The 22578-nt window shown below is 40.8% G+C and overlaps 2 protein-coding genes across 4 annotated transcripts in view; one reads left to right on the top strand and one right to left on the bottom strand.

Annotated features, from left to right (window-relative positions):
* The first annotated feature begins 937 nt into the window (after positions 1-937).
* slc24a5 (solute carrier family 24 member 5) lies at positions 938-9614 on the top strand. The gene is made up of 9 exons (XM_037246747.1): positions 938-1248; positions 3328-3513; positions 4144-4227; positions 4312-4415; positions 4519-4619; positions 5543-5829; positions 6095-6301; positions 7146-7247; positions 8062-9614. Exons 1-9 carry the CDS (start codon positions 1086-1088, stop codon positions 8382-8384), a joined length of 1557 nt encoding a protein of 518 aa, XP_037102642.1. The 5' UTR covers positions 938-1085; the 3' UTR covers positions 8385-9614.
* Positions 9049-22578, bottom strand: part of myef2 (myelin expression factor 2) — a 19797-nt gene continuing 6267 nt past the window's right edge. Inside the window, exons 1-19 of one of the 3 annotated variants that reach the window (XM_037246742.1) lie at positions 18114-18491; positions 16424-16472; positions 15468-15729; positions 14622-14824; positions 13877-13929; positions 13014-13021; positions 12826-12919; positions 12482-12670; positions 12216-12369; positions 12087-12136; positions 11944-12004; positions 11657-11758; positions 11428-11469; positions 11243-11338; positions 11041-11136; positions 10835-10894; positions 10064-10233; positions 9627-9678; positions 9049-9452 (exon numbers count right to left, since the gene is read on the bottom strand). In XM_037246742.1, coding sequence (XP_037102637.1) covers positions 9289-9452; positions 9627-9678; positions 10064-10233; positions 10835-10894; positions 11041-11136; positions 11243-11338; positions 11428-11469; positions 11657-11758; positions 11944-12004; positions 12087-12136; positions 12216-12369; positions 12482-12670; positions 12826-12919; positions 13014-13021; positions 13877-13929; positions 14622-14824; positions 15468-15729; positions 16424-16472; positions 18114-18476 — 2268 coding nt within the window. In that variant the 5' untranslated portion in view covers positions 18477-18491 and the 3' untranslated portion in view covers positions 9049-9288. Of the gene's footprint in view, positions 9453-9626; positions 9679-10063; positions 10234-10834; positions 10895-11040; positions 11137-11242; positions 11339-11427; positions 11470-11656; positions 11759-11943; positions 12005-12086; positions 12137-12215; positions 12370-12481; positions 12671-12825; positions 12920-13013; positions 13022-13876; positions 13930-14621; positions 14825-15467; positions 15730-16423; positions 16473-18113; positions 18492-22578 lie in introns of those variants that run through there. The other 2 variants (XM_037246744.1, XM_037246743.1) reach the window with 2 other exon arrangements.

Genomic DNA, 22578 nt, shown 5'->3' with positions numbered 1-22578 from the left:
GTATCTGCAGCCAAACCACTTGCCACTGCATGGTAACCACATGACCGAGACGATTCATGCAAACAAGCTTTGTTCGATGTCATACGTTCTTCAACATCATATCAACATCACGACTTAGGTCAACTTCAGGCGCTCGCTACAAATATTAGAACGATCAGCTTCAATATTTTTAACTTTCGGAGAAAAAGCACAGCTTAGTCCATCAAATCCAAAATATTGCAACGATTCTTCTTTCAAAAAATATATACAAACAACCATTCACACCTATGGGCAATTTGGAGCAGTCAATCAGCCTACCACAGGAAGGCCGGAATCAAGCCCCGCAACTCTGAACTGCAAGGCAAACATGCCACTCAGTGATCCATCGTGCCGCCGTGTTGCAATTATATCCATCCATCCATCCATCCATCCATCCATCTTCTGTACCGCTTAGTCCCCACGGGGGTCGCGGGCGTGCTGGAGCCTATCCCAGCCGTCATCGGGCAGCAGGCGGGGGACACCCTGAACCGGTTGCCAGCCAATCGCAGGGCACACAGAGACAAACAACCATTCGCACTCACACCTAGGGACAATTTGGAGTGCTCAATCAGCCTACCAAGCATGTTTTTGGGATGTGGGGGGAAACCGGAGTGCCCGGAGAAAACCCACGCGGGCCCGGGGAGAACATGCAAACTCCACACAGGGAGAGCCGGAGGTGGAATCGAACCCGCACCCTCCTAACTGTGAGGCGGACGTGCTACCCAGTGCGCCACCGAGCCGCGTGTTGCAATTATATATTTTTTCAAAATCATTTAGCCCTCCTTCCTACTTAAGTTGTGCAAATGTTTTGCATTGTTATTACATTTTTTGTACAGTTGATCCTGATTGAACACCTTCCACCCCCTTGGTTGCAGTCTGCTCAACCGGAATGACTCACAACTCGTGATCCCCCATTCTTAGTAACAAAGCAGACCTTAAAAGATGCTTTCCCTCTCAAACACTCCCTTTCTTTCTCTCGCTCCCTTCTCAGCTTGTAGTATTTCCGCGCTTATGCAGAACACTTCATAAGCCTATATGACTTCTCGGACTCTTCTTTTTTAACTCAAATGGCCACGAATAATGTTGCAGCTCGTCAGAGCAAAAAGAGAAAAGATTTTATACCTTATTTTTTGGGGTTAGTCCTGTTCCTGTATTGCACCGTTCATCTTGTATCATTCACAGCCAATACATCTGACTGGAGTCACACAAGACGGGTGCGCCGTGCACTTGGTAAGTGAATCACATTTGCATGTTGGATAGTTTTACAGTTAAAGAACTCATACTCTGTAGTTACTGTAAGTAGAAGAATAGACATGTGTAAAAAAAAGTAACTGGTAAAAGTAGAAATACTGACTAATTCTTTTCTCAAGTAAAATTAAAGTACAAAAATATGGATCATAGCAGTGCAAAATAAGTACCACTGCCAAGACCAACATTAAACTACAGTAGGCACAAGCCTAGAGACACGGGTTTTATTCCCAAATATTTCTAGTATGCTACAATATGTTGTTTGTTGTTGTAAGCCTCTGGAAAATGTTGCAACCTTTGTTCAAATTTGAGCTGTCTAAACATAAGACATTGACAAAATGCCCAATTATATATTTAAATAGAGTTAAATACAACTGAACTGTCCCCAATAAATGTATTGTTTAAAAAAATAAAATATGTCACTGTGACATGATGCAGTTATAATATTTAATTCAGTGATTCTTTCACGTACCACTAGAGGAGAGGGAGCCCATGTACTCGTACCAAACTTTGCGAATCAATAGATTTGTGCAGTGACGCTCAAAGGTGTGGTATGAGTGTACATGGGTGCCCTGTAGTGGTATACAAAATCTCACTGAATACAAAAAAATTACTTGTTTTGGTTTGTTTTATTAGTGAAGTACATTTTTCTTTATTCAGGCACAGTCTTCAAGTTTAAACTGTAGATGTTAGTGTTTTACAATTATTTCGAGAAGAAAACCTCTGTCTTTTTAAATAGTATTTATTTGAATGAGTACAGTATTGTAGATTTTTTTAAGTGGTACTTGATGCAGAAAGTTTGAGAACCACTGGATTAGTGCATAAATAAAGTCCATTTTGATAACTTACTCCAGAAGAACTACTCTTCACACAGAACACTTTGTCTCTTCTAATAACTGTGATTGTGCTTGATCCACACATGAACAGCAAAGTCACTCACTATTGAAATGCTATTAGCGACACTTGTCTGTCAGGATTTGGCCAATGTAATGTGTCGTAGGTATTAAGCGCTTCATCATAAATGTTTCGCCTCATTTTGCGCTTCAGATCGTAGTAATCGATTGTGGCTGCAGCAGCTGTGACAGTGTTTACGTCACTAATGCCCGTGTCCCAATGGCATGGAATTGCGATTAAAGCATTAAAACAAAGATTTAGTTTAGAATTTGTTGCCTAGTTTGCAATTTATGGGCCTCAGCCACCAGACAGGATAATAATACAATACAAACAATGCTTTAATAACAAAGAGAGGTCAATTGAGTTTGTTAAATAAATAAATAATGGTACCTTCTGAATACAAATGCAACTTTTTCAACCTCAGCGCAATCCAATAAAGTTATAATGGTTACAGTGAGTCTCAAATTCTGGTATGGGCTCCCTCTAGTGGTACATGAAAGGATCACTGAATTAAAAATGAATATATATGCAGTGGACTCTTGCATAGTCATGTGAAAGGATCACTGAATATAAAAAAGAAAAAAATCATGGACTCCTGCATAGGCCCGGTTCATCATCTGAAGGCATATCTATTTGCAGATTTTTTTAATGTATTTTTAAAAATATATATTTTGGACTTTTTAATGGTTTGGTGGGCAACAAACCCATTTTTTTGGCATTTGCAGGTTTAAAAAATAAATAAATGTGCACTAATTATATGTGGACTTTTGCTTGTCCCATTTTTTTTTTTCATGCTGATTAAATTAATTTACTTTTCAGTACATTCTATTTTTTTAAAGTACAGTTCAGTTGTGTTTACCTTTCAAGCACATTTACGTTTAATCTTTAAGGACTGTTTTTGATTTTTTTAAGATTTGGGTATATGTTTGTCCATATGCAATGCATTTTAATTGAATCATGATTGTACCGATTTTTTTATGTTCCTGTATTTAAGGCTAGTGTCATTCCACCTTACAATAACTTACTCAGGTAGGCTAGAAGGAGAGGGTGGGAGGTTTGTGCTTCTCTGAGAAGAGTGGATAAGAGTTGGGGTCCACACTGGGCTGGTCGCCAGTCATTTGTAGTGCACAAATAGGGTTTCAATATGACCTCATTTTACTGTTTCAGAGGACGAGAACGAGACAGAGTGTATCACACCTCAGTCGTCCGAATTCCCTGACGGCTTCTTCACCGTGCAGGAGAGGAAGGATGGAGGCCTCGTCATCTACTTCATGCTCATTTTCTACATGTTCTTAGCCGTCGCTATAGTCTGTGATGACTACTTCCTTCCATCCTTAGAAGTCATCAGTGAGCGTAAGTTGGTTCAATACTCTATGCGGACTGTCTAGCTCTAGTATGTGTGAACATTTTTTAAGAAGGTAAGGTCACCGACTGACTTGTGGCTCGTCATTGTAATTAATAGCTTATTACAGGGTCCTGGGGTTAAGGTCAGGGTTCTGATTTTGCCTGTTTATTTCATATTCCACAATGGAAACATTCATCAAAACACTGTGTTTTGACTGCTTGGGCTGCACCAAACATATCATCACAAAGAATATTTCGGGGTCAACTTTCCCCTAAATAACTCTTCACTGTCTGCAATGTTTTGATCTTGCCTTTGCTTTGGTTTTAAGTTTATATGAGCTGGAAATAGACGAAAAACAGAAAATAACTTTCACTACTGTAATTTCCTACATGTAAATCCCCAAAGATGATGGAAAAGGACTACTTTTGAAGCTCCTAAACTCACTTTAACAAGTTGATTACGAAAGGAGAATAAGTTCCCCCAAAATGGAATCAAATACACAAATATGTGTACATGCAAGTTGGTTTATTGTATACTTATGTGGTACACTTAGCTACCCATATAATGATGAGTTAGGTCATGCAAGAATATTAAACTTTTCTTCGTATGGTTGTGTACATGATTCTGTACTGTCTCAGGTCTGGGACTGTCTCAAGATGTTGCTGGTGCGACATTCATGGCCGCTGGGAGTTCTGCACCTGAACTGGTGACAGCCTTTCTGGGTAAACACAAAACTGTGGTAGGGATGATTTTAGCATTACATTCCATCAACTTACTTTTTTTTTTTTATCTTTGCTGTGTCTCAGGTGTCTTTGTGACAAAGGGGGACATTGGGGTCAGCACCATAGTGGGCTCAGCTGTCTACAACCTCTTGGGCATCTGTGCTGCATGTGGACTTTTGGCCTCTATGGTAAACATCTTGCAGTTCATTCACACATTGACCCACTTAGTTGCTATTGTCAAAGTGTGATCTTTACACAAGTTGTAAATGCTGTTTTTGTTTCCTCTTGAAGACAGGACGTCTCTCCTGCTGGCCATTGTTCCGGGACTGCTTGGCGTACAGCATCAGCGTCGCCGCCGTTATTGCTATCATCTCTGATAACAAGGTGCACTGGTGAGCGAGCGTGAAGATTAATGATTGTGATTTCCAGGTGCTTGTAAAACACACTGGCCGTTGATTGTGCCTTGTCACAGCAAGAACACGAGTAATAATGAAAATACATCACAGACGCTGCTCACTTTTATGACAGTGGTAGCACAAGTAATAATGAAAATACATCACAGACGCTGTTTACTTTTATGACAGTGGTAGCACTGTACGATACATGAATGCCTTTTTTAAGATTCCACCTTTATCATTTGTGTTTCTACGATCAAGATATGAGACGATAAGATTTTAAATGCAAGTCATCAGCAAGAGTAGTTTGAGGTTTTTGACCCCTGCAAATTTTTAAGCGTTTGATAACTCTGAGTTCAATCACACAATAAGATCCTTCATGAACATAAGTTGCAGCCTGTTCTAACGAGATTCAACAGCCGTATCTACACATGATACATTTACTTTGACCCCAACTGAATTAGATGTTGCCAATGCAGTCATGCTAGTTTCTCATCCTGCTCAAACTGGACAAATTTCAATTTCATTTGACATACCCTGCTTTTATTTACATCAACAATTTGGCGATTTTCACTAAAGAATGGAACATCTTTGGAGGAATACCTCCCACTCATAAGAATTGAAATCTGGGATGGGTCTCGTAATTGATTAATCACTCATTAAGAATTTTGCCAAATGTGTGGAATTCATTCTTGATTATTATTGAAGCAACTGAGGCAAACTGGAGTGCAGTGGTTCCTTGTTATTTGTGGGGACCACTCGTTGAAAATTCACAAGTGACACCCGGCAATAAATATGTAAAATGGGCTTTAGATGCCCTTTTATTACACAGCCTGACTAAATGAAACTTCACTTCAACATTGTTTCCATGCCACAAAATGGCATCAAAGCAATACTTACGTATATATCTTACTTTCCAGGTACGATGCTGCCTGTCTCCTACTGGTGTACGGCGTCTACATCATTGTCCTGTGCTTTGACCTTCGCATCAGTGAGTTTGTCCTGAGGAAGATCAGTCCTTGCTGCGCCTGTCTGGGTAAAGCCTCAGGAGAAAAGAACGAAACGCGACCTCTGATGGGCCTCTGGCACGACGACACAAGCCTGCGAGTCCACAGCCGCTCTAGGACAGACAGTGGGATCTACCAGGATGACTCGGGATATTCGCATCTCTCCCTCAGCTTGCATGGCCTCAATGAAATTCCTGATGGTAGCAGCTTACACAATCATAACAAAAGTTTGACGATAAGATGCAGAAGATTTGTGACCAGATATAGCTCACTGTGGCTGAGCTCCACATATCCTGTGTGGAGATAAATGTTTCAGCCCTCCACTGGTGGAGGCTCTGAAATACTGTACAGTTTAACACTATGCCTCTACAATTCAGTCCTACATAGTTGGCATCTTCAAACATGTGCAACAAATCCCTGAATTCATTTAACCTAATTAATTGTGTCCAATCAATCTATGCGCAGAACATAAAGGTGTGTTCTCTATGCCCGAGAGCGACTTGAAAAGGATCCTTTGGGTTTTGTCTCTACCGATCATCGTCCTTCTTTTCCTGACCATCCCTGACTGCAGAAGGAGGTTCTGGAAGCAGTGGTTCGTCATCACCTTCTTCATGTCTGCCGTGTGGATCTCAGCTTTTACTTACATCCTGGTGTGGATGGTGACTGTTGTTGGTAAGAGGTTTTATTTTCCCTCCAGACACTAAAATCAGAATGTACACTTTGTAGTGTAAATTATGGATCACGGTGTTGGGAACTTGTGAGAAAAACGTCAGAGGAGAATCACATGTTGGTCTGCTGTGTAATTCCTGAGATGCCATCGCCCTGGACAGATGGAATGGATGTGTGTGTGTGTGTGTGTGTGTGTGTGTGTGTGTGTGTGTGTGTGTGTGTGTGTGTGTGTGTGTGTGTGTGTGTGGGAGGGGGGGGGGGGTCTGTTGCAGCTTCAACAAGCATGTGCTGACCTCGCCATTGAGGATTACAGCCTGCCTCACCTCAGGGAACAGTCATGTGAACACTGGGTGAACACATAGAGCTGGCTCACGGGCACGGCTCCCAGAATGGCTTTAGTTACAAGCAAGAGTGCCTGGGAGGGGGTGGCGTACTTCATCATGTGACGAGCATAATGAGATTATTATCCCGTAGTCGTCAGATTGGCTCTGATGGGAGGAGTCTTGTGAGAGAATTGACATGAGACCAAGCAGGTATAAATCACATAACATCGTGTGGGATTGTTTTGTTGTTGTGGATCAGCTGTGTACAATGGCCTCATATAGGCTTATTTTAAAGGGACAGTGTGTAGAGTATTTGGATGGGATCGTTGAGAAAAAGAAAACACGATTAATTTCAATAATACGCAATACACATTTTTGTTTTATATAATCATAGGTGTGTGGCTATTTTGACATTTCTCTGTACATAAATGAGTTTGGAAATGGAATTTATTTTGAACTGCTGTATTATTAAGTTTTGAGATGTTTGAGAGGAGGTAAATAATTCTCATTTTATTTTTAAACAGGTGAGACACTGGCCATCCCTGATACAGTAATGGGACTCACACTGCTTGCAGCTGGAACTAGTATACCTGACACTGTAGCCAGTGTCATGGTGGCCAGAGAAGGTAAAACAAACTTTGATACAATTTGAGGTGCCAGAAAACTTCCTGAACTGCTTCCACAAAAGCTTCTTTTCAAACTCAAAATACAAACTATGATTTTTTCCCCTTCCAATGCGGGCCAGAGTCTACAAAGTGGTTCTGCAGCATTTGCTTCATTATGTGAACGATGAGAGTTATGAAATTGCCCTGAGCACCTGTCAGTTCCTGGCCAAAAAGAACGTTGCTGACCGATTTGAACTCTTATATCAAAGCGCCACTGTCCAGTAAACTTGCAACTCTATCATAGGTTCCGAATTCACAGTCCTCCTATGCGTTTTAATTGCAATTTCACTGTCAACCACTAGATGTCAGCACAATATTTAGTTTGACACTAAATCTTAGGTACAGTAATTCAGCTCGCCATAGAATTGAATGTCGCTTTCAATCCTACTTTTTGCACCTGCAGAAAGCAACAGCTCACTCATTTTAAAATGTATATCTTTCGGCACAATTATTTATGTATATTGCGGGATATGTTTATTAGTTTAAAAAAATAATTTGTTTATTATTTACAATGGGAATAAGCAGATTAAAATGTTTTTTATGCATTGTGCTTCCTCAGTATATTATGTTTAAATGCGTTGGTAATATTTTTAAGAGCGTAACAAAACAGAAAAATCAAGTAATGCTATAGAAACATGCCTTGGATAGATTCAAAAAAGTACAATGGAGAGGGAGACCATTGTGTATTTTTGTGAAACCAGTCCTGGAACCTTTCTGACAGAACATGTTTCGTTTTACGTCAACCAATGACAATTTTTGACTCATTTTCCCTCAGGGAAAGCTGACATGGCCATGTCCAACATTGTGGGCTCAAACGTATTCGACATGCTGTGTCTGGGTTTGCCATGGTTCATCAAGACTGCATTTGTGGACACCAACAACCCCGTGGAGGTCAACAGCACTGGGCTAGTGTTCATATCCGTAACACTCTTGCTTTCCATCGTCTTCCTCTTCGTGGCCGTCCATGTGAATGGGTGGAAATTGGACTGGAAATTGGGACTTGTTTTACTGGTTTGCTACATTCTCTTTGCTACTCTGTCTATCCTATATGAGCTAGGGATTATTGGAAATAATCCTTTAAGACTGTGCAGCGACTGAGAAATGACCCCATGAAGGACCAAGTCATGTTTATCAAGACTCTTGAGAATATATTCCAAGCATGTTCCAACTTGTACATCCTCACAATAATATCAGCAATGCCATGAAGCATTAGGATCATCTCAGGAAGAGGGTGACATGTACCAAAGATCACGATCAACCAGGTTGCCACCACAATGTGAAACTTTCTCCGGTAGAGTCAGACATCTTATTTAAAACCTCAGAAATGGAGAATATGTTTCGACCAGTGTGCGTAGAAAGAAATAAACAAATGGTGTCAACTCGCTTAGTTCTTGTATTTAAGCAGACACCAAAAACTGAACACTGTTATCAGGTTTTCCGAGCAGGATCTTATTGCCTGCGAAGAGGAAAGAACCATAAACAGAAGTGAAAACTTTCCTCTTGCCAGTTGCATTGTCATGAGATCACAAGGCCACATGCACTTAACTGGACCCCACATCCCTCCTTAACAAACACTAACCTGACAATTAAAAAAATGTACAGGCCAACTGAATGTCAGCCTTACTGCTCCTTGTGGAATGTCACCACACCAAAGAGGCCACGATAGGGCCGTATTAAGCAGTAATGTGCAACAGAGAAACACTGGGCTCATGATATGCTACACTGAAGACTTTGAACCAAACAGACTTTTATAACCGGCGGGTTTAAAAATTAAAATGTTTATTTGTTCAAACATTTTGCCAGGCAATCAAAAAACAGGGATTACAAAACAACAGATAAAAGGACTCATGTTGTATATACTGTATTAACAGAAACAAATGAAATCTGCGGACGTGAAATTAGGTGACGCAATGTAATTGTGTTTTTAAAACAAAACAAGAGCTTACTGGCAAACATGGCTCAAAATGTGGAAATGAGTGAAGCAGTTTCCTTGCAAAAACTTCTAGGCATTACGATCAATACGGACATCCACCTCTCGGCCATTGATCTTTGTTCCATTCATCATCCGGCAGGCTTTCTCTGCACTCTCCGGAGAGTCGAATCTCACTGTTCCGCAGCCCTTTGACTTGCCGTTCTCCATCTTGATCTCTGCAAACATGACCTGGCCTGCAGCCAACAAGGAGAAGCAACAATTTACACCGTATTCCTCTTTATGTTTACGAGACCATCAAAGTGCCAGTACAAGACAATCTCTTGTATGCAGTATGAGTTTCATAGTTGGATTCTTATCAGACATTACATTTATAATGAGGAACGTGGCCAAAAAAGAAAAAAACATACCGCAGTGACTGAACTTCTCTTTAAGTTTTTGCCATGTAAGTTCATAGGAGAGCTGGAAAGTAGAAATAAACACAGTTCTAGTCGTTCATATCATGTACAAGTTTGTACTGACTTTAAACAGGGACATGAAGTTCTTGCCTGTAAAGCAAAACCGTGTTTGATATATGATTTGTCTCTCCATTATTTTTTTGCTCCAGTTTACACAAGCACCAGAGAAATCACGTAGCATCTGTGATCTCTCTGTTTCTGTTAACTTTAAGCCTGCAAACATCAAAGTTCTGGAAAATATTTTTTTGTATCTTTTTTAGCTTTAGTTTCATTCAGACTTTTTAGAATACTTTTTAAAATATTTTTTAGCTTTATTCAGTATTTTTAGAACAGAACAGTACTAAAAGTTAGCACCACAGGCCCAATCTGGCTGAATCCCCCAAACTTACATTTCGCACAAATATCTGACAGCCAGCTTTGGACCCAAAGCCTCGGTCAGACATGCCCATGTGACTTGGGCTGCCAGCTCCAAAGCCGCGGTTCATGTCCATTCCTGACATTCCCATGCGGTCAAAGCCTGAGCCCATGCGATCTATCGCCATACTGCCCATCCCACCACCTGTGATGAAATGAGGCGGAAAAGCTTAGAAAGAGAGCAAATCCCTCAGACTGGTAAATGAAGACTCCAACACTGTTCCAGGCCTGCTTGGATAAATCAGGAAATTACTACATAAACACTGTCACCTTTTACTCAGTTGTTATGATGTGCAGTGGAAGTATGTGTGATATTGATTTACTAAACCAGTCCAGTGACACCATTTGTACAGGAAGCTGGTGCTTTTATGAGCAACAATAACCTCAGGTTAGAGCCAATAAAATCATGACTAATATTGCAAAAATAGGTGCACCTGCGCAATCGAATCCAGTTTTATACTCGCTCGTGGAAGCTTAGCTGTCTAACACAAACAGTTTTCAGAATGATTTAGCATATTTCTACACCACTGAAAACTACATCAGCAATACAACTTTAAATGAATACATATTTGGCTGTGCCAGTTAAAACAGAACATTTCTTTTCAATGCTAGATTGCACAGGTGTACATTGAATGTTTGTTTGAGTTGGGGGTTAAATTGAGAAGGCTTCACCAGGCTGATTTAGGTGATTGCTCTGTGTGTTAGAGAAGATATCTTCTGAGACCCGGGATAAGATAAGTGTGTACCTAATCCAGTCCCCATGCTCCCCATGCCACCACCACCCATGCCTCCGCCAAAACTTCCACCTGATGGAGAAAATGCAGTTTGGGGCATGATGGGTTAGACTGCAGCACATTACAGCCCAACACCCAGAGACAGTCCAAGAACTGACAAGCTCACCTTGCACCCCCCCCCCCCCCCCCCCCCCCCCCTCCGCAAGAATTGGACTCACCCATTCCTCCAAAGGAATCTCCAAATCCACGATTCATTGGCATGTCGCTGTTGCCAAAATCCCGATCCATTCCGCCCATTCTTGACCGAAACATATCTGAAAGACAAGAACCGTAACCTTGATTGAAGCTATCACTGATCCGGAAGCCGTTCTTACGCTCAAGTGATCCTTTTCATAGCACAGCAGCACAGCAAATACTCACCGTTCATCCTGCCCATCGCCATCATGTCTCTTCCTCCAAAGTTAACCAGGTTGGCCATGTTGTCCATGCCTCCAAACCCACCGCCAACACCCATTCCTGTTAGAACCGTCATCAGGAAACAATTTCAACTCAGCTCAAATAAAGCATTCACTGACAAATAATGGTAGCATTTATTTTTAATTTACCCCCAAGTCTGTTCATTCCACCGTAACCTGCCGCATCCATCCCTAAAAACATGGAGAAAATCAGCCACATCATGCTCTAAGTATTTGGGGATCAAAGTTAGTGGGATATTTATTGGCTAAACAATTATTTAGGGCTGTGCGTGTCTCTTGGCCTGTACATAGTATGTAGATTGGAGAAAGTGACAGCATGTCCTTTTATATGAATTTTTTGTACAAATTTCAAACATACCTCCTGGCCCAATGGAGCCCATGCCTCCTCCGCTGTTCAAATGGTTTGCATTGAGAGGCTGCCCTCCTGGTCCTAGTCCCATACCGATACCAGAAAGACCTCCTGAGGGCATAAAAAAAAAGACAACATAATTGCCATTGTGTAATTTGGGACCAAGACTTCCAACCATAACATTGCATTCCCAGAGATCTAAGTTGTGTGATGTTCTACTTGTATTTTCGAGCAGTGCATATCCCTTCCTTATTTTGAAGAACTTTAATACAGCAGGTAGATAGCAGCACACTCACGTGGTAATTGAGGTGTTTTTTCCATTGGACGATATTCATCAGACGGAAGGGATCTATCATCCTGTCAAAACACAATAAAAATATTGACATTTCTAAGTGGGCTCAAATTTCAAAATTTGTTCAAATGAATCTCAACGCCTCACCATTTTGACATGCATTTGTCTATCAAAGAGCATCTGTCCATTGAACATGGCTGATTTGTGAGTCAAGGAGCCACGAAGAAAGAAGTGTGTTTATTTCAATTTTTTTTTTTGCTGACACGTGAAGGATACAAATAGCCTGCAGAGCCTCCAGGGGCTGCTCAAAAGTCACTGTTCCCATTCCACGGCTCTTGCCATCCTTGTCCTCCTTCACGTCGGCTCTTTTTACCGCACCTGCCATGCTGAACACTTCCTTTAGCTTTTTCCAGCCTACCTTGAAATCAAGCTGTGACATAAAACATCATCATTTGGAGTCATTGTCCAATACCACCAATATTCTAAATACAAATATAAAAAAAATAATATATCTTTGCATTTGCTATTTCGGTCACCCTCACATTGGCCACAAACACCGTGCTGCCCAGTCGACCGGTTTGCAACGCGTGCTTGATTTCAGGTGGAATGTTGGGGTTGTTGGCAATGGAGGGGGGGACGTCCATTCCACCAGATCCCACGTCAGGTCCCCGGGCTCCTTGGTGGCCTCCCATGCGCTGCAGCACACGCCGGGCATGTTCACCATCAGGGTCCTTGAAGGCGAAGCGGATAAAGTTTTATTTAGATGAGGGTAGACATGAAAGCTTGAACTACTCCAACTACTAAAAAAAAAACATCTGAAGTGTGTGGTTCTGTCAAACGCGCAAATGGGGTAGTATGTCTTGATTGGTTTGAAAAGTGTGCGTACCTCCTTAATGTTGAGAGGTCTTCCATTCAGGTCATATTTATTCATAGTTTCTATTGCCTTGCTCACAAACTCTTCATCCTTGAAGTCAACAACACTGTTTCGGCAGGAAACAAAGACACCATGTTAAACTAAGGAAAATCTAAATGGCTTCTTTATAAAAAAAAAAATAATATGGAGATTTTTCTTACCCACAACCCTAACCAAGGGATAACACAGGTTGCATTCATGCAGAACAAAGGGAGAAGACAAAAAGCAGTTAAAGAACAGCAAGGCACTTGAACATTTGTGTCCATCATTGGTGTCAGACTCGGATCCGCGAGGGGCGCTATCCTGCATGTTTTCGATGTTTCCCTCCTCCAACACACCCGATTCAAATGATAGGATCATTATCGGGCTCTTGCAGAACATACTGATCATTTGAATCGGGAGTGTAAGGGGGAAACATCAGAAACATGCAGAATAGTGGCCCTCGAGGACTGAAGACTGACACCTGAATGCTTCATTCATTTTGAACTTCAGTTATCATACAAATTTTCTTTAGATGTTTTGCAGACCAGTTTTAAAGATTGTATTCATTTCAAGCAAATAATATGCATCCAAAAAGTATTCATTATAAGATTTATTTTAAGAGAGGCAAACTGACATCTTTTATGCATTTACGCTGTGAAAAGTAACCACATACGAAGATAAACAATATTTCATGATCTTGCAAGAGTTTTATTCCTTTGAGACATTTGGAGATTTAATGGTCAATCAGTAAACAAATCACACAATCCACATGTCCCTTAGGAAAATAGTCAAAACAAACTACCTTTTACACCGATTGTAATAACAGCAACAAAGGCAAAAATTGGAGAAGGAGTTCATAAAGCTACTTTCCAAAATTCAACAGGACATCTCCCTTTCAAGTAAATGTCAATCATGATCCAACTATCAGGCTCTAGAAGCAACTTCCAGTTCTCGTAAGACCCAAAGGATCAGAACCTTCAAAAGAGGAGAGCCTGCTGAGGGCATTTAAAACCTGGTGCAGCAAGTTGGCCACATCACTTACCCTTGACTTTCCTTCTGCATCCTTAAAGAGCTCCACGTATGTAACCTCCCCGACTACATGAGACATACACAGGAAAAAATACCAAACAAAGAACAAAAAGGAATGTAAATCACCAAGTCATCGAGACGCCGTCGGCCTTGGCAATGCCGCTAAATCTGGAGATGTCCCGTTAATGATAAAACAGACCAACATCCCACCAGATAACACCATGCCTTTGTGGGCAGTCACCGAGACACCCAAAGACACACACAGCCACATCCAACCTGGGAAATTCAAAAAACTTCAACATTATAGATCGGGGTGGTCAACAGATTCCATTCGTAGCAAGTGAGCTTAAAGCCTCTACAAAGCATTTCGTGAAAAGTAAAAAGGTTCATACACGTAGTCAAAGTTGACTCTGCAACAGATGCAACAATGTCATACAGTCATATTCTACAACACGTTTGAGATGAGCTAACAAAGCATGTGATGCAATGTCATATCCATCATTTCTCTCAGCATATCACGCCAGTCTGCATTAACACAAGCCAAAGAATATTTAAACTCCATTGCACAGAAGGCTACTTTCCTGCTATGTGAACACAGTACATCCAGAGAAAGGTTGGAGCTTCTACAACTACTACTACTACGAGAAACAAGACGATTCATCTGCTAACATTAAAGATGGAAGTAAAGTACAGCGTTGTAATGCTGAGGTTGCAGAAAGAGATTAAAGGCACAATCCCCAAGTAAGGACCGCACTTACCTTGATCACGCATGAGATCTTTAATTGCCTGCCATTTCATGTCATACGGGATGTTGCTGATGAACACCCGGTTCTTTTGACCACTTTTCTTTTCGCCACCATGTTTGTCTTTGTAAGGATGGTGGCGGCCTCCTCTTCGGCTTCCGGAGGACTTCTCTTTGCCTTCATGTTTCTCTTTAGGGGTTTTGGGGTCCTCGGCATCCCTACAAAGACATTGAGGAAAAAAACTTTGTTATTAGTCCACCTCTGAAATTACAATCGCCTCAATATTTTGGGGTCTATGGAGGGTCGGTAACAAAACGCAACCAACTTTATGACCGTGCAGGTGTAGGTCCTGTGGTACTTTGTAGGCACTACTGTTCAGCATTTAGTTATCAATTTGTCGGGGGAATCCCTCCATCTGTGATCGTTTCTCAAGGTTTCCCTAATCTTCTCAAACATTTCGCAACGTGATGTCAGTAAGCAGAGATCGGCGTGGATTTAGGGGCGTTTTGAAATTAAACGCCTGTTATTGTTAACCCAAGGGCCGAATGTTTAATCCACAAAAGCATTTAATGAATGCTAAATTTGAGAACATGATGGGGATTTGCGATCATTGGCCGTTGACCCGTTACAATGTCGAGGGCCATTGCAAATATAAATACTGATGCATACTTTTTGAAGACATAGTGCACTGAAGAATTGTTTGCAAATTGATCAATAAACAAATCAACCATAAGTATTACAGAGAGTACATTATACTGCATGCCTATGTAACGGACCGTCTCAGCTAACAATGGTTAGCATCACACGGAATCCATTTTAGCTTAGCTTCATACATTCGGTGAAGATCGGTCTTTAACTCACGTCTTGATGCCATTGGGTGTCTCGGGACCTGTGTCACTGTTTTCCGATTTGACGGATGCAGTGGGCTCCTCTAGCTTTGGCTCTTCGTCGAGACAAGGGATGATATCTTCCATGATCGTGCAGCTTTTACTTGCAAAACACAAGATGCCTTGACGCACTTTCAAATGAGACCAGGTTAACCTGCTCTCGTCTCGCGAGACTTCCGAGGTCCCGAGTCTTTCGGATAGTTGCCAAGCAGTGCGGATGAAAATGTTGATACTATCTAATCAAGAAATTAAAGATACAATTATAACAGAATCCTGTCTGGTTACTATTATGATTATGATTATTATTGTTGTTTTACAGGTTAGAAAATTCACCAAATTTGCAAATACTTGTTTGTTAAAACCCAAATTTGCAAATGAACTGACAGTGGAAAAAGCTTATTAGTAAACCTTTGACAAATCTTTCATTGGTATTCAAACATAGGCCAGTGGTACTGTCTGACCACATAGTTGGAAAATAACTCAGATAACTTCCAGCTAAAATCATTAACAGAGACCCATGATTAAATGCAGCATAAGAATACTGGTCATAAAAATGGTGTGTTGGTAATGAGTGGTTGAAGTTAAGAAAGGTGTCACGTCTTGGTTTAAGATGGTTACACTACCATTATTTTTTTCAAATTTAGGGGAACTGGGATTCATTTTAGGGATGTTTTAGACCATGAACACATAAACATACAGTTGGTTTTGCCTTTTACAGCACAGCTTCTATTCATTTGGTAAAACTTTGCAGTGCTATAATTATTCCTGTCCCAGAAATTATACTTGTGTATAGTCAAGATGATTCTAGCGTTTCTGAATACAATCTCATATTGTAAAATATGTGTCAAGGTCTCTGCAGCTATAATTCAAATTGTCAGACATAAAGTTTGTATTTGCATTTTATTTAACGCATTGTCCTTAGTCACTTACTGTAAATAAATTGCCACAACTTCAGTTTATTGCCGTGTCTCGAGTTGACCTGTGACAGAGCAGAGTAGTTAACCTTTAACATAACACTCGCATTAACCTGTAAGCAATATCAGTTCAATAAATGAACCTTTTTTTTACTTGGCAGTTGGCAATGTATACACGTTCATAAGATTGATTGGTCAAAAAAAATATATATTTTTTTCATTTGGAGTTATGATTACATCTGTGACTCGCGATTATCAACCGTTATCATCTGGTCAATGGATTTTTGTAATAACTTTATGATTACTTCACAATAACATTTTATAATCTGACTTTAAACGAGGATACAGCATAACTCACCTTTGATTGAACTGCGATTAATAAACAAACGGCAATTGCAAAGTCACTCTGTTCCCTAAAGGCATTAATAATTGCTACTGCCAATTATTGCACATTGCCATTACCGATTCTGTCTTTGAACTCTTGGGGGGGAGATTACAACACTGTAAAAGATATGCGATATGAGGTTAATTAGCATTAAAGGTAAAGTACAACCTGAGATAAAAGTCTAATAATCTTTATCCTTAAGCTCTATGGAAGCAGGACAGTCTTTGTGCAACAGGTTTAAATTTCACTCAAACAGGTGAAAGAACTGCTTAAGATATAGAACAAAATCAACCAGAGATGCTGTTATGCATGTTTGAATGACCATATCTCATTTGTCATCTGCTGTATTGGATGTTGTGAAATGAAAAGATCGTATTATATTACTGTCATGTTTTTGAATGTGAAAAACTGCCCTCTATAATGGTGTGCTTTTTAAAAACACACAGTAATGACACGTTAAACACAATCTAAATAATTTAAAAAATGTCAAACTTTAATTCACTTTTTGTTCTTTCCTTCCTTCCTTCCTACAGGTAAACATGGAGTCTTCTCATTCTTTCAGTAACTCTTACTAATATTAAGCATCCTTCGCACAGGATAAAGAATATATGCCTGTGAGTGTTGATATCTGTCCACATGTGTTGCTTCACTATTTGCGTTCAAAAATATGTTGCTTAAAAGTTATAACACCATCACATCGATTCGACATGCTATTTGCTAGTCCGTCTATGAGGTTTCCTATGATCGGTCAGTATTACGCTAGCAAACCTCATGTTGTTTCAAAAACACAATATCAAATTCTCAGTTTTACTGAGTTTGACAGTCAACTGGGAATGGCAAAAGCTTGAGGCCTAATTTTTTAAGAGAATCATATATATATATATATATATATATATATAAATTACTCTGTCACTCTATATATACACAAATATATCCTTTTTTTGCATTCTTCCTTTTTGTGTCCACTTCAAAATGAAAAATGGAGCTCAGTTTACCACTTGTAGACTCTAATTTATTACATACAGAACAATGACCATTTCCCAAATGTATTTCCTTATCCTCAGATCTGAGTCACTGCACCACTACGACAAAAAAAAAGCCTCAGAGCTGATATAAACTTGTACTGCATAACAGCATAACAGATGGTTGCTTTCATACTGACTGTTGTGGCCAGATAACCTGCAAGTTTTCTGCCCTTTCTTCACTACTGTAAAAGCACTCTACTTCATCATAGGCTCATCTGCCTCATTGGGTCTGAGAGCATTATCATTATCATCAGTTCAAAACAAACATTGCTTGATGAATAACGCTATCGAGGTACCTTTGCAGTATTTACTTGCCAGGCACAGTGAGAGGCAGCATTTCTCCTGCAGACTAAAGCGTGACTTTCCTCTCTCATTTTGGTGTAGTCACTTTGAGGTGGAAAACACAAACACACCCAGTCTGCAAAGATGCAAAGGGAGGAGACGGAAGATCGCTTGTTTATGTGCCGCTGCGGCCATCCTTGCGCTGCTGAGGGAGGAATGTTGTGAATGAGTGAGGCAGCAGGGCAGCTGAGTGAGACTAACAAGTGGTTGCCATGCAGCAGCAGCAGCGTGTGCGTTGCTTTAGGGAGAGATAGAGATAGAGAATGATAATGAGCAGGAGGCAGCAAGTAAGGCGGCACGAGGATGAGCAGCAGCATCCCTGAGACGCATCCAGTCTTGAGCTTCCCTCCCTCGCCTCTCGGCTATTGCTTCCTCCCTCTTTGGATTTTTTTGTTTTGGTGAAACACGAGGCTTCAACATGCTAATAGTGGTCGGTTTCATGGATATATTTGTGCGGTGTCTGAGAGGGAGGACCTCTGCAGAAGTGCTATCAACAGGTCTGTGAATAGCACCATAATGACGGTAAGACATCTGCTTTCCCCCTCAAGACACTCTTCTCACTCTCTCTCTCTCTCCCTCACTCTCTCTCTCTCTTGCCATGCATACCTGTCTTATTAATCATCCTATTTTCCTCTCCTGTGTCTTTCAATTCATTCCACCATCTATTTCATTCACTTGAGCCACCTGCTGCTTGGAAAGATTTGTGGACAAATGAGTGACCGAGGCGGACTTGCAGCAAATGTTTGCATTCGTTGTTTTAAGCCTAATGGAATTACACAGTCTGGCAGACATATGCACCTATGCAACAGGTCGAAAGCCATGTTTCCAGAAAGTAACATACAGTCCATAGCGCCATGCCCCAATGCGATATTTTCATGGTTATTGCTTAGCCTGTGTTTAATATCTGACGATAAGCACTGCGACACACTGGGATTCAAACTCAGCTCAAAGCTATGTGGTCATGCTTTGGGCGAAGATATCTTCTTATTGCTGTAACTTCATGAGGCCCCCCAAACCCCCCTCACACTCACATACAAAATTCAGTGTTTTACCTCCTTCAATCTCTGCAACATTGTGCCAAGGTGGAGCGATCGAAGTTTTTCTCCTAACATAACTGAAAGAAGCTATTTATAGATTCCTTCACCCTTCATGAGTCATGGTTAGTTCTCATGTGCATTGCAAATAATCTATATTGAACATATTGCCGAGCCCTCCGTACCTTTATTCCTCATTATTAGTAGCGTTACAGGCTGTTTAAATGGATCTATCTGCACAAGAGTCCCAATCTGAAGCCATCACGTCATCTCTGTCTAGGTAACATGCAACCAGTGACCCCGTCAGAGGAGAGATGAGGCACCGAAGTGTTGATTTACAATGTGTAGCGTCCACTACAACCACTCCCTGGCTGCCATGAGCGGAAACGACATGATGGCGCACTCCCTGACTCTGGAACAGAAGACGGCGTTTGCCTTCGTAGGAATGCTACTAGTGTTCCTGGGACTGCTGATAGTGAGGTGCTTCAGGATCCTTCTGGACCCCTACAGCAGCATGCCATCTTCCAACTGGGCAGACGGCATCGAAGGGCTGGAGAAAGGGACGTTTGAGTATGCCCTGACTTAACACAGGGGCACCGACATCCGTAGATGTCCTCACAAACCTTGATTATTTTAGGCTTTCATATGCATTCAGTCAATCACTGATGGAACACACACACACACACACACACACACACACGCAAACGCAACACTGTTATTTACTTGACTAGGGTTGCAAAAGTAAGTTTCAATCAAGTGCAACTGAGGAGAATTTGGTTAATGTTTGAAGTTCGATATTTCACTTGGGAATCAATAGGTAGTTGATATTTAGTTTCGGGATCAAAATATAGTTGTTCTACAGATTATCCATGCCATGTGATAGCTGTGGTCTCTGAGGGCGCCTGCAATAAATTGTGTGGATGAGACAGAGGAACACACAGTGTGATTTACAAATGGAGATTTGGTTGTTTTAAAGTAAAGTATTCTACAGGATTCTTCATTTTGGTTTACGTAATGTTTGCAACTAACTTACAATTTTGCAAACTTTACATTCTGTCTGTTCATCCCCATCTAAAGTTGTCACCATTGAATGTTTACAGAATTTCAGAACCAACATGTCTATGATGGCCCAAAAAAAGACCACCATCCTCGACTTGCATCTGAACTTGAGTGACATCTTCAGACTTCCCACAAAGTTTAGAGGTGTGCTTTTAGGATTTGTTTTTCATCATTCTTCCAGAAGCACATTTGTGAGGCTATTTCTATGCTTCTGATTTTGTGAGAACAGTTTGTGGATGGCACCTTCATGTTCCAAAATGAATGCGTACCAAAACACAAAGAAAGGTCAATTGTGGATTAACTTGACTGGCTTTAACTGAGTCCCAAGCTCAACTCTATAAAACATCCTTGGGATGAATTAGAGTGGAAAAGGAGAGCCGGGCCTTCTCGTCCATCATCAGTGCGAGACATCATAAATGCGTTTCTGGAAGAATGGTCAAATGTCTCGTAAACATTCTCCTAGACCTTGTGGAAAACATTCCCAGACTGAACCTTTGTATGAAGAACGAGATGTCCCCTACTATCATATGCAAGTCAAGGCAGGTGAGCAAATACTTTTGGCAATATACTGTAGTGTTGCTCTTCTCTTCAGTCAGCCAAGAGTGGTTGGTTACTGCGTCTACATGGTGTGGGAGGGAGTGTGTGGCAAATGCTGTGTCATATTCTCCTTCAGCTCATCAACTGGCATGGAAATGGCTGAAGCTCCCTTTAACCCTCGCCCAATAGCTGAATGTGTGCAGACGATCACAGCAAGAGGAGGACGCGCAAGAGTTGTGCGGTACACCGCTGTATTATTCCCATGTAGACTCAGGGAAAAGTTTCCAAAAGTGATCTCTGAATGGAAAAAACGACTGCACATCTGCACGGCAGAATCCATCCTGCACAAGAATGTACAATTGATGATTGGATACAGGGTATCGATGTGAAACTATCATGTGGATTGTGTAGACCAATCAAATCCAATCCGCCGGTGAATTAAAAACATGCTGCTACTGCTGCTGCTATATACGGATCGGTTTGAGAAGCCACATAAGGGACGGCAAACTGATTTGTATTACGGTGTTACTGTTTCTTAATGATGCAAAATTCAGAGTCTGTTGAATGATGGCTTACCGTTTGGTGCCAAAGTCTGAGCGAAAGGAACACGTTTACTATCCATTTCATCTGTCCGGAATGACAAATGATAAAGAATGTTTGTCAAGAATCCTGTCCAAATGTTGGCTGGTGGAGCTGAAGGAACAAAATGAGGATTAAGGAGCAGGAAAGGATTCGTTTTCGATCTTTTAGTGCTGCTAGACTCTCACGACCTGTCTGCATAGGAGAAGGTCACATTGGAAATGGACATTTATGAGCACTGTAGAGGAAGCCGTTGTCTATTCTCAGCCAAGCCCATTCCACCCTCCAGACAAGACAAGACTGGATGGTTCATCAGTCACGTGGCAGGCTGGTCAACGTTTGGAGCGTTTCCTTTGCAATTATCTACACTTTCTCCGTAGTGCTGTGAATCTGCCTTACTGTGACCTTCAATGGGTTTATGTGCCTTCATCCAGAAACATTAGAGCTCCTGTATATGTTGTGTGGGCCTGCGTGACATATCATGATGACAGATATGCGGACCTGTTGCCTACTCAGCTGGTGGAAGAGTTTCTTGATGACATTCGACTCAATGATGTAAAATAAATGGAGTTTCTTCACTTAACCGTGTGAATTAGGAAGCTTTGTGTGAGAAATAAAGGTATGTAGTCAAGTTCTTGTAGATCAGACGTGTCAAACTCATTGTTGTGCTGAGATATTTCTACAGATACAGTACACATTTGCCCCTGCAATGATTGACAGAGGGACAGAAAGGATAGATAGATAGATAGATAGATAGATAGATAGATAGATAGATAGATAGATAGATAGATAGATAGATAGATAGATAGATAGATAGATAGATAGATAGATAGATAGATAGATAGATAGATAGATAGATAGATAGATAGATAGATAGATAGATAGATAGATAGATAATGTTATTGGTGTTTTTTTTTACGTCATTATGTTTGGAATCATGAGAGCTTCATGGATAGCAAAACTCACAGACTGCATCGACCACTCATGAGAATATATTATCCCAGGATCCCGAATGATGACTTACAAAAGTTACGTCAACATTTCATAGTGATCTCTTTCTTGATTGACCTTTCTTTTATTTCATTGTTTGTGGCTCTGACAACACAGATTGATCTTTGAAATTAAGGCCCTGAGAAATATATTTGGAGAAATTTTATAATTTCATTCTTAGCGATGAAATCTGCAGCTTCTTCCAGACTTATTGGTACAG

This window comes from Syngnathus acus, chromosome 3 (genome assembly GCF_901709675.1).
Source record: "Syngnathus acus chromosome 3, fSynAcu1.2, whole genome shotgun sequence".
Taxonomy (NCBI): domain Eukaryota; kingdom Metazoa; phylum Chordata; class Actinopteri; order Syngnathiformes; family Syngnathidae; genus Syngnathus; species Syngnathus acus.
This window is presented reverse-complemented; position numbering and strand designations above follow the sequence as displayed.